This window comes from Girardinichthys multiradiatus, chromosome 17 (assembly GCF_021462225.1).
Source record: "Girardinichthys multiradiatus isolate DD_20200921_A chromosome 17, DD_fGirMul_XY1, whole genome shotgun sequence".
Lineage (NCBI taxonomy): Eukaryota > Metazoa > Chordata > Actinopteri > Cyprinodontiformes > Goodeidae > Girardinichthys > Girardinichthys multiradiatus.
Window position 1 is genome coordinate 22909979 of NC_061809.1, and position 18138 is coordinate 22928116.

Below are 18138 nucleotides of genomic sequence, written 5' to 3' on the forward strand. Positions count from 1 at the left end.
AAACTAATAAATCCACCAAATAATTAATAATTGACTGAATGAATAGTTTATTGACTAAATGAAGAAAGCAAGCAAGAACAATTAGAAACTAATAAAGTAATAAACAGCTGCAAAGCAAAAAAGAAAGATAAACAAATAAAGAAAATACAAATTTAAGTTAAACATGGAAATAAAAACTAAAGAAAGAAAGAAAGAAAAGCAAAGCTAGACAACAGATAAATAAATGCCTAAATAAAAGACTAACACTATAGTAGTTGACTGCACTGAGTAGGTAAATCAATTTAGTATTTATAATAAATAATAATAATAATGTACATTTCACGTATTAATAATACATTTTCACCAAGCAAAGAAAGTTACCTTGCAATTATGATTTTATACTGCCCCTCTCAGGCAAACATGGTGCATTACATGTCATTGCCAATGTCATCTTTTTACACTTGCATGTTTGTTAAGCCATTTTGTCATCGGTGCCAAGTGGTTCTCTATTTTGAATATTAATTAGACAGTAAATTCATTTGAACAGGTGATCTTGAATAAAACTTGGCAGCGCAAAAAGTATTGTATTAATAAAAAACAAGAAAGGAACATGGCTGTTCAAAATACTTTTACAGTATTAGAGCAAAACAGTAAAGAAAAATCTGAACCCAAAAAAAATCTGTGCAGAAATTAACATCATTATATTAGGCTATCTATTAATATAATTTTGGCCTATCTAAGTAAGAGGGGGAATCAGGTTGGATAAAAATAATTTTCAATTATTTGCTGCTAAAGATTGTAAACATCTCATGTGCTGATCCAGGTAATTTATTCAGCGAGCTGTTTTAATAGTTATATAAAATCCCTCATTTAAGCACTAAATTACCCTCAAGTCAGTAAACAGTACACTGTAAAAATGTTTAATTTCCATTTATTTTAATTAACTGTTGTAACACTTGTTTTAGGTCAACAAGGCGATGCTACTGTGCTCGCAGAACTCATTCACCTTAGTATACCAGAGCTGAGTAAATTCACCTGGTAACATGCTGGTGCGAGTCACAATCAGATGTCATGACTCTGTAATCCTAGCGCACATGCTGTCTGCCTCGCCTCGCCGGTAGAGCACGCTGCAAAACGTGACCATATATAATATAAAAATAATAAATAAATGATTAGATAAACGGGAAGTAAAACCTAAGAAGAAATGCGTATTAAATAAATAAGTGAATAAATAAATGTGTTTAAAATGAAAACAAAGACAACTGAAAAATAAATAAACAAAATAAACAACTGAATAAAAACTAAACCATGAAAAACCAGTACATACAATACAAGTAAAAATAAACAAATAAATAAATGTATAACAAAATGAAAAGAATAAAAAACTCAATTAATTGCTGTAAAATAAAAAATAAAATAATAAATAAACAACAAAATAAAAAAATAAAAAAACTAGTACTTAAATTACAAAGTAAAAATAAATAAATAAATTCCTAAAATAATGTGTCAATGAAATAATGAATGAGGTGTTCTCTGCTTCTGCATGTTCTGCATTTTAATACGTTTTTACCAATAAAAGAAAGTAACCTTGAAGGTAGGATTTTATACCGCCTCTCTCTGGTGGAAACGGTGTATTACAACATTCTGCCGATGCAGCAATCTTTTTTACTTGCATAATGTTAAGCCATTTTGTTATGTGTGACGCATTTTTCTTTTTTGGGCATTACAAATAAACCAAATATGTAGATAACAAGGGTGAGCCAGTTTAAACAGACTTTTCTTTTGCAATTTACTAAAATAATGCATCTTTATTTGTGTTGAAAAGAGGGCAAAGTCATGTATTTATAGAGCAAAAACACATTCACTGTGGTGTAGTGTTAAACTACCTAGTCGAGTAAAGTTAAAAGATTTGTGTCTGTAAATTGGAAGCATCTGAGAGAAAAAGTTAGACTAATAACAAAGAGTAATTAATTATAACGGTAAAGTTGCTGCGCTGACTGTCAACATCCACACGTAACACACGTACGACCTCACGTGCAGATCCGGGTCCTTTTCTGACCACACTGTTTTCATATTTATTTGAAGACGTCAGTGTTTACCCCAAAATGACTTTTAAGTCGATTTCCATAAACTGTTTAGTCTGCGAAAGGGAGGGGGGGGGGTGGTTGTTCCCCATTTATTTTGTTCTGTTTTTGTAAAACTTGTTTTGGGTCCTTGCAACGACGCAGCTGTGCTTCCTGGACACATTCACCTTAGTTTACTAGAGCTGACTAAATCAACCTGGTAACATGCTAGACCAAATTACCATAAGAGGTCATAATGCTGTAATAAAAAAAAACAAAAACCCGCAGTCCACTGCACATGCTGGCTGCCTCGCGGGAAGGGGGAGCACGCTGCTGAAACGTGACCACGCCGTAAAAACGCACGGATCGGTTTGGACCAATCACAGCGCAGCTCTGAGCCCAAGGACGTCGCTAGTTGGCGGAGTAACGGCAGTAGGTGCGGCTAAAAAGGTGGAGCGTCGGTCTTCTGCTGGCAGTAAGGAAAAAACTCCCTTCGTAACCCCATTCAGACGTCTGCTTTCCAGCGTGGGAACCCAGTTGAAGAGGACGAGGAGGAATTTTAACAGCTGGATAGTTGTTTGGACGACATTAAGGCGACGAATTTGTTCGTATTCGGGTTTACATAACAGGCTTTCCTGGTCTTGCCACGGTGACTTCTGGTCATTAGCATCGCCAGCCGCCTAAAAATAACAGGCCAGTTTAATATTCTGTCTTTTATAGTCATATAATGTCATTATAGTGCGAGTTACATCGAGTGGTTTCGAGTTTTTCATTCTTTAGTGGTTTTTTTTTTTTATCATTCAGAAAAACAAGTTATACAACAAACCAGGTTAGAGCTCTGCAGCGAGCAGGGTCCTAAAGCCCGCTGGGTTCACATCATCACATTTTCGCGGATAACTCACTCCTCTGTGCCCAAATGCTTCAGCAATCAACCATTTATCAATTCTTCCACACTATGGAAAAGGTTCTGTTGGAGCAAGGCTAATCAAACATCCGGGCTTTATTAGTTTTATCTAACGTGACTTGTTTTCCTGTTTCTTATTATCCTGAGACTAAAAACTGTCTGCGAATTGAAATAGAGGTCGGGTGAGCTCCTTAAAAAGAAACTGCTGTCATCGTTCACGAAAGGAATAACTAAAGGACTCGTCCAGTTGAGTAATGGTCATTAATACGGTCCACTGGTTCCGGAAGGGCTTGCGGCTCCACGACAACCCGTCGCTGAAGGACTCTCTGCTGGGAGCTGATTCAGTGCGCTGCGTTTACATCCTCGACCCCTGGTTCGCTGGATCTTCCAACGTTGGGATCAACAGGTGGAGGTAAGAACAGAAACCCTAAAATAACACCTGATAATACATTCGTGTCTACAATTTCTTACCCAAATTAATATTGGGCTAATGCAAGATCTGATTATGTCTTGCACTATATCAATATTTAAGAAAAAATGAAATAAAATGTGGGCTGCACGGTGGCGCAGTTGGTAGCACTGTTGCCTTGCAGCAAGAAGGTCCTGGGTTCGATTCCCGACCGTTGGTCTTTCTGCATAGAGTTTGCATGTTCTCCCCGTGCATGCGTGGGTTCTCACCGGGTACTCCAGCTTCCTCCCACAGTCCAAAGACATGCCTGTTAGGTTAATTGGTCACTCTAAATTGCCCTTAGGTGTATGAATGAGTGTGTGCATGGTTGTTTGTGTGTTGCCCTGCGATGGACTGGCGATCTGTCCAGGGTGTATCCTGCCTCTCGCCCATAGACAGCTGGAGATAGGCACCCCCGCGGTAGAAAATGACTGACTGAAATAAAATGCAGGATTCAGCCGTATTGCTTGAGTACTTAATAGGAGAATGAGTGAAAGTCAGATGATGCAAATCAAATGCTTGATTAGGAGCTATTTGGAGCTGGTCTGGAGCAATTTGGTGTGTGCTGATGCAAGAAAAAGGAGGAAGGACATCAGTGTAGGTTTTGGAGAAACAAATAGTTTCTGACCATCAACCTGGGAACATTTTCATTAGACGACTTTCAAACATTCCAGAGAATATTATTGTTAATTAAAAAATGCTTTTAACAACCGGAAAATTGTTGCTAAACAGACAAAATTCATTTAAAAAGTTTTCACAGAACTCAAATGCATTCATTGGCATTTTATGTATATTGGCACATAATTGTTGAAAAACATCTTGACAAATCAAAATCTAAAAACTGATGCCAGCATAGGATGTAAGCCCGCAGCATCATGGGAGGTGATAGGTATGTCCAGAGCAACTAATATGATGATGCTTCCTTCTGAAAGGGGCAAAACTCTCATCTGTATAATAAGATCAGCATATCATCACAAACATCACATACCAACCATCAAGCATGGTGGTGGATGGTGCGATGGATCTGACCCCCTTGCAGTCATTGAGTCCTCCATGTACAGCTACACCAAAGAACGGTAGAGTTCAATGTGAGGCCATCTGTCTGCAAAGTGAAGCTTGACCCAAACTGGGTCAACAATGATCCAACAAGGCAGCAAATCTACAGCTGAATGGCTGTCAAGGGGAAGAATCAGTTTGTCTGTGTTGGTTTCAGGTTTACTTTTAAAGTTCCTAATACGTGCAACTTTCGTTTAATTAGGCTTGTAATTTTAAAACAGCAATCTCAACCTGTTATTTTTTATGTTTTCTGAAAGAAATACATTCTTAATGAGAAGAATGATTGCAGGTCTAGAGTTTCAATGATGTTCATTTTTCAGTAATATAGCAGACTTCCTTCATGTAGTTAATAGACGGCAGGACAATCCGTTTTAACCCCCTAATATTTATTTTTAAAAACATTATTTGTCTGCGTAGCATTTTATTAATAAATCAGAGACAGAAAGTCACTGTAGAGATGCAGAACAAAACAAAAAACACTCACAGCAACCCAAATGATCACAAAAGGCTCACAAAACAGAGTTAATAACAAAGAAAGGATGGAAACACACTGACTAACCAAATCAAAACAGGACAGATAAAATCAGATGCAGTTTTAACTTTAGCATACATACCAGGTGAATAAAATCGAAACAAGACCCCAACGCATGTGAGATACGGTTGGACAGGTTTCACCCACATTTATTTCCTTTTAAAGCATGAAGATTATTACCTGTAAGGTTAGTTTATGTCAACCAAAGGCCGGCTTACAATACAACACAGTGCTTCTTCACATGCCAGCCAGTCACCATTTTCTTAACGGAAGCAGAAAATATCTCAATTAAATGAGAGAAAGTACATAACTGGGACTGACCACACATATAAGGCCTACTATTATAACTGCTCAGATGAATAAGAATTGCTTTAATATGTTTCCCCTTCACCTTCTTGCTTTAATGTAAAAATTGATGTAATAAGTCTTAAAATAAACAGTTTTTTCAACAGAAACAGATGTCCTAATACTAAATTAAAAGGAGTGTGTTTATGGCTTGTAGCTCTGTCAGGCGTTCCTGTTAGTCTGATCTTCATGGTATAGATGATGACAGCTCTCAGTACATCTGAGGGGTCTATCGTACATTTCTCAGATTTTCTAGATCATAGTGTCTCAGTTCACGTCTATTATTGGGATTTTATGACATAAAAAAAAAAAACATCTTACAATCTTCTAGCCCTAAATAAATCCCATTGCTACCAATAGCCTTCAGAGGTGACCTAATTATAAACGGTATACATGCAGCTGTTTTTTAGAGGTTTGTTTGAGAATATTTACAAACAGTATCATGAAGACCCATCTTTGGAGGAGCTGGTGAGATTCACCTCTCAACTTCCAGAATCTGTCGAACAGGACAATCATTAATCATGCATTCTGCAAATTTAGCCTTAGTGGAAGTGTGGTAAGAAGAAAAAAGTCATAAGAAGTCCCCGTTTACAGTTTGCTGCAAGCCATGTAGAAGACCGAGCAAACATGGAAGAAGGCTCTCTGGTCAGATGAAACCAAAACTGAGCTTGTAGGGCCTACATGCACTACATTATGTGTGGTGGAAAACTACGCTGCACCTCACTGTGAAACATGACATGGCATCACTGTCGTGGGAATGTTGATCTTCATCAGAGCGAGGGAAGCTGCCAGGATTAATTCTTAGACAAACCGATCTAAAAAAAAAAGGTTAATACAGGAGGAAAACCTGTAAGACCTGAGACTGGTTGTCCAGCAGGACAGCTAACCTAAACACGCAGCCAGAGCTACAGTGGAACGGCTCAGATCAGAGCGTATCCATGTGTTAGTGGCCCTGTACAAATCCACTATTGTAAATCCAATTTAAAAACTCTGTGGCTTGAAAACGGACGTTCAGTCTTCATCTAGTCTGCAGAGGAATGGGGGAAAAATCCAATCTAAAGATAGCAGAGGCATACCCCAAACACCTGCAGCTGTACCTCCAGTGAATTGTGCTTGTAAATGCTGGCTAATTGGTATAGAAATGACCTTGTCCTTCCACTGAATAATTTAGCACTTTCACGTTTGAACCCTTCTCCAAGGTACTGCATGACATAAAAGAGAAATACTGAGGTTTGTCCCTGCAGAGTTACCCTTCAGTGTTACGTTGAAGGCTTCGCCAGTCAAAACATAGTGTATCACTCTTTCCTTCTGCCCCATCTGTGACCCAAACGTTTATTCTTGTCGACATCAGAGGTGTGTTCTAGCTGCCTCTACGTGTGCAAACCTCAGCGTGTTGTTCGGCTCATTCATTAGTCCACACTTGCAGCTGCCAAATACAGCGACCGCATTACTGGCTGTTTTTGTTTCCTATCAGAGTCTAATGTCTTCTCCAGGACAGTAAAGGAGGGGTGAGAGTGGGGTTACTGCAGCAGTTATGAGCATCCACATTTTTTTTTTTTTTTTCAGTGTTACACAACAGCAGCCCGTGGTGACGCAGAGCCAATGCACAACGCCCCGATTCATTCCTACTTTCTATTTATGTACATATTCAGCTTGTACATGCAAGGAGAAACCGTATGAGGCTTTTAAACATTTATAGGTTTCTTCCGTTAAGGAGAGATTCAATGAATTTTTTTTATTGAGACACTTGGATCTGAGCAAAGGGTTTCGCTGAATAGGGCTGCGTAAGATGACATAATAATAATAACATTCACAAGTAGGCCAGTATGTCAATAGCAAACCCTTCAACTCTTTGGACTTTCTGACCTGCTTCTGTGGTCCTGCCAGACCAGGAGACCCCAGCTTTGTCCGCTGAGCCCCTCCACAATGAGCTCTAATCCCCATAAAAGCTGCTGCCGTCTGATATCTTTTCACATCATGATTGGAGCTCCTGAGGGAGGTTACCAGAGTCCTTCCTAGTGACCAATGATCGTGTTAATGCATAACAGCTCTATAAAGTAGATGTTAAAGATGAGAGGGAGGTGGGAGTGTCTGCGGGAGAAATGCTGAAAGCTGGACAAAGATAGATTTCTATTTGAGCTGCACAGAAGCTTAAAGGAACTGGTTTTCTTACCGGGTCTGACCCCTTTAGACTCCGCTGAGTAACACTGACGTTGGATTTGAACAATTGTAAGCTGTGATGCCAAACTCAGTCTTTGTCCCTGAAGTGGTGCATATCTTTAGGGTGGAGGCGTCAGATGGTGACTCACCGTCCATCAGGACACGCTCCAGACTCAACGTTGAGTCTTTAAACTGTAAGGTAGCAGTGTTTTCTACGCCTAGACTCATTCTGGCTAGAAAAAAACCACTTTTACAGAGAATTGCAAAAATCCGAATGGATATCACTGCTCTCCACAGTTTTCCATCCACCTTGTCATGATCAGTATCCCTGTCCCTGCTGAAGAAGACAACCCACACAGCGTGATGCTGTCATCACCAGGATTTCCTTGTATTTAGCTCCATTAATCATGACCAGCCCACCTCTCCGTGTTCAAGATCTCTGCTACATTCCTGGGTTTCTATGATGCTGTCTGTTGACTGATGCTCTCCAATAAACCTCTGAGGCCTTCACAGAACATCTGGATTCATATTGAGAATAAATTACATGTGGGAGGACTAATGAGGTCACTCACCTTCTTGTTTGGTTCGTGTAAAGACAGAATGCCTCCGCCTACTTCGTTCTGTGCCTATAGCAACAGCACGGGAAGCTCCCCGTTACTGCTGCTCTATCTGTGTTTAGTTGTGAGTAGGCGTAAAATAAAGGGTACAGTCTTATTTTTGCAGCATTGTAAACAAAAGGTCCTGCAGAGAGGTGAGTTTTCATTCAGAGGGCTGCTGGGGTTAATTCACGTCATTAGGGGATTCAGTTTAACTAATAATAATAATAAAGTATTTCTTTATTGTCCATACAAACTGGGAAGTGGTGCAATAATTATTCAACTTATTAAGACTGATTAATCCAGACAGCTTTAGGCGAGCTAATCTAGCACCAAACATGCTAATAATTATTAAGAAGGTTAATCTGGGCAGTAAAAGGTCGACATTTTCTTCTGCCTGCTCCCATCATCATCAGTGACGCATTTACCACTCCTTCACCAGCAAAGAGGCGTTCTGTCCTGGTTTACAGACATTATGTTGGTGGGATGTTGCTGATGAGTCACTTCTTCAGCCTTTGGAGCTGCGGTCTGACCACATTAAACCAAATGACTCTTTTCACTTCTCATTACAAGGTTTTTAGATTTAGCATGTTTGGAACATATAAGGAATTTCAGTTTATGCCAAAAATGTCTTAAGCTTTGTAGAAAATGTTCACTTCAAAATGTTTCAAAGAATTGTTGGTGTGGTGAGTTTTATTTTAAGATGGGTTTGCTCCTCATGGTGAAATGACTTTCATCACATCATCTGGTTTTATTTGGACGCCATCGGGGCATGGTTTCAAGCAGCTGGTACTAGAGCGCCACATGCTGGTTTAGAGAGAAAACTACTAACCATCTGATTCTTGTTGCCTTTGTGTGGAACTCGCTGGACTGATCAGCACCAAGTGTGCTTGTGTTTAGTAGTCAAATGCTCTAATTGTCTGGGGTTTAGTGTTTATTCTGTGCTTCTTATACAGTCACTTTTTGTCCTGTTTTAGTATCATTCATTGAAATCCAGTGAAAATTAGTTGAATTTGGTCACTGACTTTGAATTCTGTTGGTTTTGCAGCAGAATATCGTGCAAACAGATGCATCAGTGTTCATTTTTATTTATTTATTTTTTTTTCTGGTCAATTTGCTGAAACTGAGCATTCATGTTTTCCACCAGTTTGAGTTCGGGGCTGTTGATCTTCCGACATGTTTCTGAATAATAAATGTTTGTTGCTCAGTGATTGATGCAGCTCCTCTTCCTGCCTCTCCACAGGTTCCTTCTGCAGAGTCTCGAGGATTTGGACTCCAGCCTCCGGAAGCTCAACTCTCGTCTGTTTGTGATCCGGGGCCAACCCACTGATGTCTTTCCCAGACTTTTCAAGGTAGTTTGATCCAGTAGGCTACACGCCCAGGTTACTGTAAGCACTTTGTGGATGCCCTGAATATTCAGTGTAATTCTGCTTTGCAGGAATGGAAGATCACTCGGCTATCTTATGAGTATGACTCTGAGCCTTTTGGGAAAGAGCGAGATGCTGCCATTAAGAAGCTGGCCTCTGAGGCTGGAGTTGAGGTGACAGTTCGCATCTCCCACACACTGTATGACCTGGACAAGTGAGTTATTTCACCCACTTAACACCTCAAACACAGACCTGTCGTTGTTTTTTTAGTACTGATTTGGTTTAAAAAACACTTGTTTGGTTTCTGGTTCTCAGGATCATAGAGTTGAATGGGGGTCAGTCTCCCCTCACCTACAAGCGGTTCCAGACTCTCATTAGTCATATGGATCCAGTGGAGCTACCTGCAGAGGCCATAACAGCTGAGATCATGGGCAAATGCACTACGCCGCTGTCTGAAGACCATGATGATAAGTTTGGGGTTCCTTCTCTGGAGGAATTGGGTGAGTTCAGCCATGAAAAAAACATTTGTTTTATTATTAAATAAACTAGAAAACTGATGGTGGTTTGAGATATAAAAGAGGATTAAAAAAAAACTTGTGCCCTTCTTGCAGGTTTTGACACTGAAGGTTTATCTTCAGCTGTATGGCCAGGAGGAGAAACTGAAGCCCTCACTCGACTAGAGAGGCACTTGGAGAGGAAGGTCAGTCAAATCATTTTTAACTTTTAATCTAATTTTCTGCTTAAAGGCTCATGCTTTTCGTTTCTGACAATGTGACTTGTTTTACCTTCAGGCGTGGGTGGCCAACTTTGAGCGTCCCAGAATGAACGCCAACTCACTCCTGGCGAGTCCAACCGGCCTCAGCCCCTACCTGCGCTTCGGCTGCCTCTCCTGTCGCCTGTTCTACTTCAAACTCACCGACCTCTTCAGGAAGGCAAGTCTGCTTATTGACATCCTGCTGCTTTTGTGAGGATGGCCTTATTTGTAACAAGTTGTACAGTTACTTTCAGTTCAGTTAGCTCAATCCATTTATGTAGTCAGAATCGGATTATAATACAAAACAATCATAGTCAGTTTTATTTATAGCCAATTGGTACAAAATTAAATGATCTATCTTAAAAAGTCTAGCCGACCTTTGTAGCAATCCCTCGTCCTGCACAAGCATGAGGCGACAGTGGGAAGGAATGACTTCTTTTTAACAGGAAGAAAAATTCAGGGGAACCAAGCTTAGTGTGAGCGGTCAACTTCTGCAAACCGGCTGGGAGGCCTGAAGAACGGACAGAAATAGCACACTTGACCAGGAGTACTTCTTCTATCTTCTATACCCCTTATTCCATAGTGGGTCGTCGGGGAGCTGGTGCCTATGTCCAGCAGTCTATGGGCCGGAGGCAGGGTAGACCCTGGACAGGTCGCCAATCCATCGCAGGGCAACACAGAGACATACAGGACAAACAACCATGAACACTCATTCACACCTAAGGGCAATTTAGAGAGACCAGTTTACCTAACAGTCATGTTTTTGGACTGTGGGAGGAAGCCGGAGTACCCGGTGAAAACCCATGCATGCACGGGGAGAACATGGACCAGGAGAACTTTATAAAAAAAAAAAAAAACTTCTGTCAGTGTCTTCATCTGGAAAATAACGCAGCTAAACACAGTTCCACTGGTTCAGAACCTGTCAACAGGTTCATTCAGGACAGAAACAATGCTAAACACAGAATCACCGGACCTTGAGTACTTTCCATGGAAAGGAAAAACATTAAAACACATTAAATGGCAGAAACAGGTCCATCAATCTTCTTTTCAGATGAGGAGTAGTTGGTTTTATAAAAGAACAGTTTCTGTCGTCGGGTCCATTTAAACTAACACTAATGTTCGATTCCAGGTGAAGAAGAACAGCTCCCCTCCTCTGTCGCTTTACGGCCAGCTGCTGTGGCGTGAGTTCTTCTACACGGCAGCCACCAACAACCCCTGCTTCGACAAGATGGAGAGCAACCCCATCTGCGTTCAGATCCCCTGGGACCGCAACCCTGAGGCGCTGGCCAAGTGGGCCGAGGGCCAGACGGGTTTCCCCTGGATCGATGCAATCATGACACAACTAAGGCAGGAGGGCTGGATCCACCACCTGGCCCGCCACGCTGTGGCCTGTTTCCTGACCAGAGGAGACCTGTGGATCAGCTGGGAGGAGGGCATGAAGGTAGATTAGACCCATTCTGCATTTTACTGTCTAGAAGGAGGTTTAGCAGAACGTACCAAACTGTTTTGGTTCTATCGTCAGGTGTTTGAGGAGCTGCTGCTGGATGCAGACTGGAGTGTCAATGCAGGCAGCTGGATGTGGCTCTCCTGCAGCTCTTTCTTCCAGCAGTTCTTCCACTGTTACTGCCCAGTCGGGTTCGGCCGACGTACTGACCCCAACGGAGATTACATACGGTACGATTACATCTGTTCAAACATTGAAGATCATTTTTCTTGTAGAGCTACTCAGGCTGTCAGTATTCATACCTCCTTGGATTGGATAATGAAGTCACACAGATCAGTAGTGTCTCTTGGCCAATAGTTAAATAATGACATCCTCCACATTCCCTCCGTGTTTCCATCTCTGCTCAGGCGTTACCTGCCCATTCTGAGAGGGTTCCCAGCAAGGTACATCTACGATCCTTGGAACGCCCCGGAGGCCGTGCAGAAGGCTGCCAAATGTGTTATCGGCGTGCACTATCCGAAGCCCATGGTTAACCACGCGGAGGCGAGCCGAATCAACATCGAGCGGATGAAACAGATCTACCAGCAGCTCTCCTGCTACAGAGGCCTCGGTACTGACACAAAGCTGAATGACAGTCGTTTTATTTAGTTTTCCTTTCTCTCTTTTCTTTGCTAAGATATCGTTCTCTAATAACTCATCTGTTTCGGAACTGTTGACTCTTATTCCTTTATGTCCTCAGGCCTTTTGGCTACAGTTCCATCCAACTCTAATGGTTATGGAAACAATGAAGCATCCTCAGATTTTATGGCATTCCCCGTCTCGGCTTCACCCCAGGCTGCAGCTCCAGCAGGTAAGAGAAATGAAGAGAAAGATCTTCTGCTCTCAGGTTTCAGGGGGCGACAAAATGTTCAAATAATATTGCACAGCCTAAGTGTTGTTTTTCTTTGATTTTCAGCCTATCAGATGCATTCACAGGGAGACTGGCAAAGTGGCATGATGATGTACCTGCAGGGGGATCCACAGAACAGCGCCAGCACACACAAGCAGGGTAGCGATTACGCAGCACATTTATAACGTCTTCAGCCCTGATTTTGCCCTTTATTATCTTATTCATGGTAATCTGTCACCTTAACCAACTCCTCTAATTGTTTCATCTCTCTAAAGTTCCCAGTTATGCTCCAGCTACCAGCATGATGTGTTACGCTCAAAGCAGCACGCAGATTCCAGGTCCTGGACTGCAAAGAGGTGCAAAATAAATCCCTGAGTCACAAAACTCCAGCAGAATAAGTCTATTTAAATGCATTGTGTGGAATCGTTCAGAGTCATATATCCAGTCTCTAAATGCTGTGAAACTTTATTTTCTCTTTCTAAATGTCACTTTTCTATTGGTTTTAAGGGCCTGAGAACCATGGCGCCACACAGACCGGTGGAAAACGGCACAACGAAGACTCTGGCCATGGCAGAGGCTCTAAAGTCCAGAGACAGAGCAACCACTAAAGAGGTAGTGACACATATTTCACACATAGACTCATTGTGTGTGCTGGACTGAAAATATGTCATGTTTGTAAAATGTTTTATGACAGTTCTGGATGAAATTATCCACAAAAATCTGTTTCAGGTATCTTATTAAGAAAAACATGCTTTACTGTCTAATCTTGTGAGTTTTTACTTTTTTTCTTCTTTCAAAAGTATTTGGCCAAATCAGTACTCAGTACTAAAGATATAGATTTATTTATTTATTTCAGTAATTAGGTTCAGAAAGGAAAACATGTTTTATAGATGAATTAAACACGGACTTAAGTTTTCAAGCCTTAGTGCTAAAGAAAACACAACATTTCGGATGAGAACATAGACCAAAAACAAACCTTTTTAATCCAGAAATTTGGGCTTAATGGAAAGTATGTTTAATATCTGTTTGAAGGTTGTTCTTTTTAGAAGGTACCTTATGATTTCTCTGATAATGCCACGACACGAAAACCGGCTCCAGAGTGGAAAGATTTCCAGTCTCCTGGAAACACAAAATCTCCCTGTATAGCTACAGTATGACAGCAATCAGTAGGAATTAATGCACACCGCATGCAGGCAGATGTTTTCTTGAAATTCAGTGGTTTTATAAATCAAAGCTACCTGAAGCAACAGTTGACACTCGTCATCTGTCCATATTATCGTGTCCTTGCCATTCTGAAAGTTCAGTGGTGCTGCAGGGAGTTATACATTTTGTGGTTTGGTTTCTTTGATCTAAAATAAAAGTGAACACACAAACTCAACAGAAAACAACCTAAAGGCTCTTTATATTTTCTGTTTCCTGTTATTTCAGGTGTTTCTGCACATTCTCCTTCATATTATCTGCCAAATCCTAGCAGACACTAAAGGACTAAAGGTCTACCTACAGCACCACAGTGTTGCATGAATGCACCTTCAGGATGATTAAATGCACCCACACACCTGCCCTGATTATACAGACTGCAGACTCTGATGAGGACTGCACATCCCGGCCGGCGCCGACGAGGCTGCAGCGGCTGACCCGTTGTGCCCATCTTCGGTTTACTGCTGACAGCGACAAACATCCTTGTGTATATAATGAATTTGCTAATTGCAGGTCACACATCTTGTACATATTTGGATATTTTATGTATCTTTTCTCTCCTTGTGTAGCCCTAAACCCATTGATATATTTTTGATATGAGAAAACATGACTGGATCTTTGTGGATAGTTCTCAGTAAATAAAAACCATTTAAAGACTGTCCATAGAAAAAAAGACAGAAAATGCTGAGAAACTTTTGTGTTTGCTAACCATCATTTTCCCCAAAGTTTATTCTTTTTATAACAATCTGTCGTAAACATACAAACAAAAGTTTTTTGGTTGATCTCAGTACTTGTGGACGTGTCTCATTCCTTTCCAGTGTGGAGGCAGTAACATTAACCATCTTGTTGTTGCCCTTTTTAGTAGTTTTGGAGAAAACGATCTTTTGCATCACAGTGACTTTCCTGTAAAATCCTTCATAAATAAATGTACCACCAACAACATACTTGTGCATTCATTTAAATGTGATTCAAGTTGTGGGTTTTATATTGCACATATTTAACATTTGATCCATATTATTTGTTGCTCGTTGCCCCATTTCTGCAGCTGGTTATGTTAGTAGTGCTGCTGTGCAGTTAACAAATAACTCACAATTTATTGGAAAGACAACTGAGCATAGGAGTCTAAAAACATGCAGAAATCTCTTGTACCTTGTCTAAATGTCTAACTGCAAAGCAAACCAGTCCTAGCTAAAGGTTGAGGCAGTTTGGAAGTGTTTCAGTCTAATGAACAAACTGCCTGCTGTAGCCTAAATCCGAGTCAAATGGCAATTTTTAAAGAAAGCATGCAGCCATCATTGCTCTCCATCGAAATGAAGAAAGAAAACTACAGTTTGGTTATTGCCGCTGAAAGAACAGTTCTCAGAGAACATCCAAAAGTGTCCAGCCAGCCTCAGTAATGTCTCCCAAATAAGGAGCTCTATACAGAATCCTGCTGCCACCAGTGCAGAGCTCACTCAACACTGGCAACAGATATTTTAGAATCTGCACACACTGGGAGGTAAAGACTTCCGGGCGTTGTACAGACTCCAATTCTTCAAGAGGTTCAAGGATAGAAAGTATAAGATGAGCAAATATTTTACTCAATAAATAAAATACATAAAACATTCCTTTAGAATGTTAACGCATGTTGCATAGTGAAAAAAAAACTTTAAAAGAAGAACAGAAAGAAACTAGTGACATTCGTATCCAATGGCAGGTATGCAAAGTGTTTTATATTTAGTACTTTTAATGTTTTAACAAGGAAATGACACATATGGTGGTAAGGTCACAGCAAAGCGAGTAGATTTACACAAACATCATCAGCTGTCAGGCAAAAGATGAAGGCAACAAGAAGAAGTGTAAGTTCTTCTCAGGTCAGGTCTTTGCAGCTGCTTTTAAGATGTGAATGACGTCAACATCTACAAGTTTATTAGAATTAGAATCCTGTCAGTAGTTTTGATCTTCACTCCTCAGCAGTCCTGAGTGGAGCTACAGGGTTAAAGAGTGGCCTCTGCTGCCTGAGGTTAAGCCTGGTGCAGCTCATCTCAAAGTCCTTCTTGGTTCCTATGATTACATCCAAGCTGCCGGAGCACACGTCATATCCATAGGAGGCAAGCTTCTGGATACGATACAGCACGATCTGCGTGGTGAGCTCCAGGATGTTTGGGGATTCCTTCACCTGCTTGACACTAACTCCGACGTCCATCAATCCCTGAAAGCGTCCAGCCAAGGTGGGCAGCGAGTAGTACAAAACGGCCGGGCAACGGATCACTGCCAACTTTAGTTCATCTTCGGAGCAGCTGAGAGCATCCTGGACGTAGGCCAGCGCCTGCTGCATGGCTTCAGGGTTCAGCTCAGAGATAGAGGCTCTAAGGCTGGACACCAGGCTAAGGAGCTCCTCTGTGGTGAAGCCTTGGTCCTTCAGGAAGCCCAGACTGTCCCTCCAGGCCTCAGCTGGACGCATGAGAATGTACGGGTTCTGACTGAGGAGCTTCTGCAGCCACACCCGGAGATTACCTTCATCCCCGCCCAGGTCCAAGTAGGTCTCTCTGAGGGTGTGGATCACCTCCTGGTTGAGCTCCAGGTGCCGACTGAAACTCTGCGGAGCACTGGCCATCAGCTTGCTGATGATCTTGTTGTTGAGGCGAAGGCTCTGGAGGTACAGGATGTAGGCTCGCTGGTTGCTGTGGTGGCTTACAGAAAAAAAGGAAGCTGGGAACTTCTCAATGATACTCAGAAGGGCACGTTGGCTGGAACACACGGACCTCCAGAGGTCCCGCTGGGCCACCACATCCTCCGGTTGACACAGGACAGCTTCGGGGTGAGTTTCAAGGATGTGGGCGATCACTGCCGTGCCTGCGCCCATGTCCCTCAGCAGGCTAGCTGTCTCAGACACATAGGCAGTGGTCTCAGACAAAACCCAGCCCTTCAGCTTGCGGACCTTCCTTATGTCCACCGACAGCTCGTACAGAGAGTCAACCGTGCACTGGTTCTCCTCCCTTTTACTGCAAGTGGTTGCTGTGGTGATGAGAGAGGCAGAGGGAAGCAGGACCAGCCTCATCTTCTGGCAGGAGGTGCCCAGAGATGCAGCGGTGATTCGAAGCATTGCAGCGGCTCACTGCGCAGAAAAAAAGAACATTCATTAGAAAAGGTTATCTTTACAGTTCCTTGCAAAGGAATTATTTCCCAAAATCTGTAAAGAGTGGTGTGAATTTAATCTAATCCCCCTAAATAATAACCAGTGCAACTAATTTCGTTCCTAAGTCTCATAATTACTGAACATTTAGGAATACATGCAAAGTGCTGTATGTAACCAAAACCCAACATATCATCCTGACCACACCATCTCCAGGGTAAAACATGGTGGTGGGAACATTATGATGCAGGGACACCTTATTTGGCAGGGACAGGAAAGATGGTTGCACAAACTGTTGACTCATGGAGCTAAATACAAATGCAAGCCACACTTTTCAAGTTTGTATTTGTCAAAAAATGTTAAACCATTTATTGTTTTTCCTTCAAATGTGGAATACTTTGGTTGGTTTATCATAACAAATCAAAATGTGGGGAAAAAAAATCAAGGGTTGTGAATTAGTTTTAAGAAAATTAATACTTTTAGAAACGTAAATGCCTTGTTACTTTGATGAATCCATTTCAACTCAATGTCTTGATTTCCTTTTATTTTTTAAATGTATTTTTATATAGCTGCAGTAAGTGCTTACATCTTGTTTGTGCTTCTCTTTACTTAAATGTTATGAAGATGCAAATACAGAAAACAAAGTGCACAGATTACAGATATGACTGCTGTCTTCCACATGTGATGTTACACGTGCCTGTTATGTATGTATTATAAACCAATGACGACACCAGGCCACAGCTGTAAAGCCACAACACCGACATGAGTGATTGCAACAACAGCAGCTAACAAACAAACAAAGCTCCAGTTTGTTAAATTACTTAAAAGGAATAATAAGGTGGATTCATTTACCAGCTTTCTTTGCTGTGACTCCGTTGTCATTCCCACGGCCCTGCTTTCATAACGCTGCTCAACCTTGTGGGCGGAGCTAGTGAGACACGTAAGAGAAACGTGACGGGAAAGCAGACTCGCGTTGTGCGGTTCGAGACCAGTGTTGCCAGGTGTACGATAATTATCGTATTTGTACGATAATTTTGCTCTCTGTACGATGTACGATCAATATTCCTAAAAACAAAAGGACAAATGTACGATAATTTGACCATTTCGTGAATGTGTGGTTGTAATCAGTCGTCATCAGCTTATCGCCAAAGTCTGTCGGAGTTTTTTTTGTGAACCTTGAAGGCATCTGCATTCGGAAACAGATGCTGGAAATTCCAGCCAATCGTGCTTTTCTAAATGTGACCTACGTGTGACGTGATGCGTTGGCCTCAGAACAACGGCCATGATTG

At 41.5% G+C, this 18138-nt stretch overlaps 2 protein-coding genes across 2 annotated transcripts; one reads left to right on the plus strand and one right to left on the minus strand.

Moving 5' to 3' along the window:
* Positions 1-2471: 2471 nt before the first annotated feature.
* LOC124882950 (cryptochrome-1-like) lies at positions 2472-14676 on the plus strand. The gene is made up of 14 exons (XM_047389662.1): positions 2472-3358; positions 9327-9435; positions 9522-9664; positions 9766-9950; positions 10062-10150; positions 10242-10382; positions 11334-11645; positions 11727-11878; positions 12056-12258; positions 12388-12498; positions 12604-12696; positions 12813-12893; positions 13045-13149; positions 13966-14676. The coding sequence occupies exons 1-13, from the start codon at positions 3201-3203 to the stop codon at positions 13143-13145; spliced, it is 1878 nt and encodes a 625-aa protein (XP_047245618.1). The 5' UTR covers positions 2472-3200; the 3' UTR covers positions 13146-13149; positions 13966-14676.
* Positions 14677-15419: 743 nt separating this feature from the next.
* LOC124882951 (transcription termination factor 2, mitochondrial-like) lies at positions 15420-17935 on the minus strand. The gene is made up of 2 exons (XM_047389663.1): positions 17702-17935; positions 15420-16831 (listed from the first exon to the last, which is right to left on the minus strand). The coding sequence occupies exon 2, from the start codon at positions 16817-16819 to the stop codon at positions 15677-15679; it is 1143 nt and encodes a 380-aa protein (XP_047245619.1). The 5' UTR covers positions 16820-16831; positions 17702-17935; the 3' UTR covers positions 15420-15676.
* Between the last annotated feature and the right edge of the window lie 203 nt (positions 17936-18138).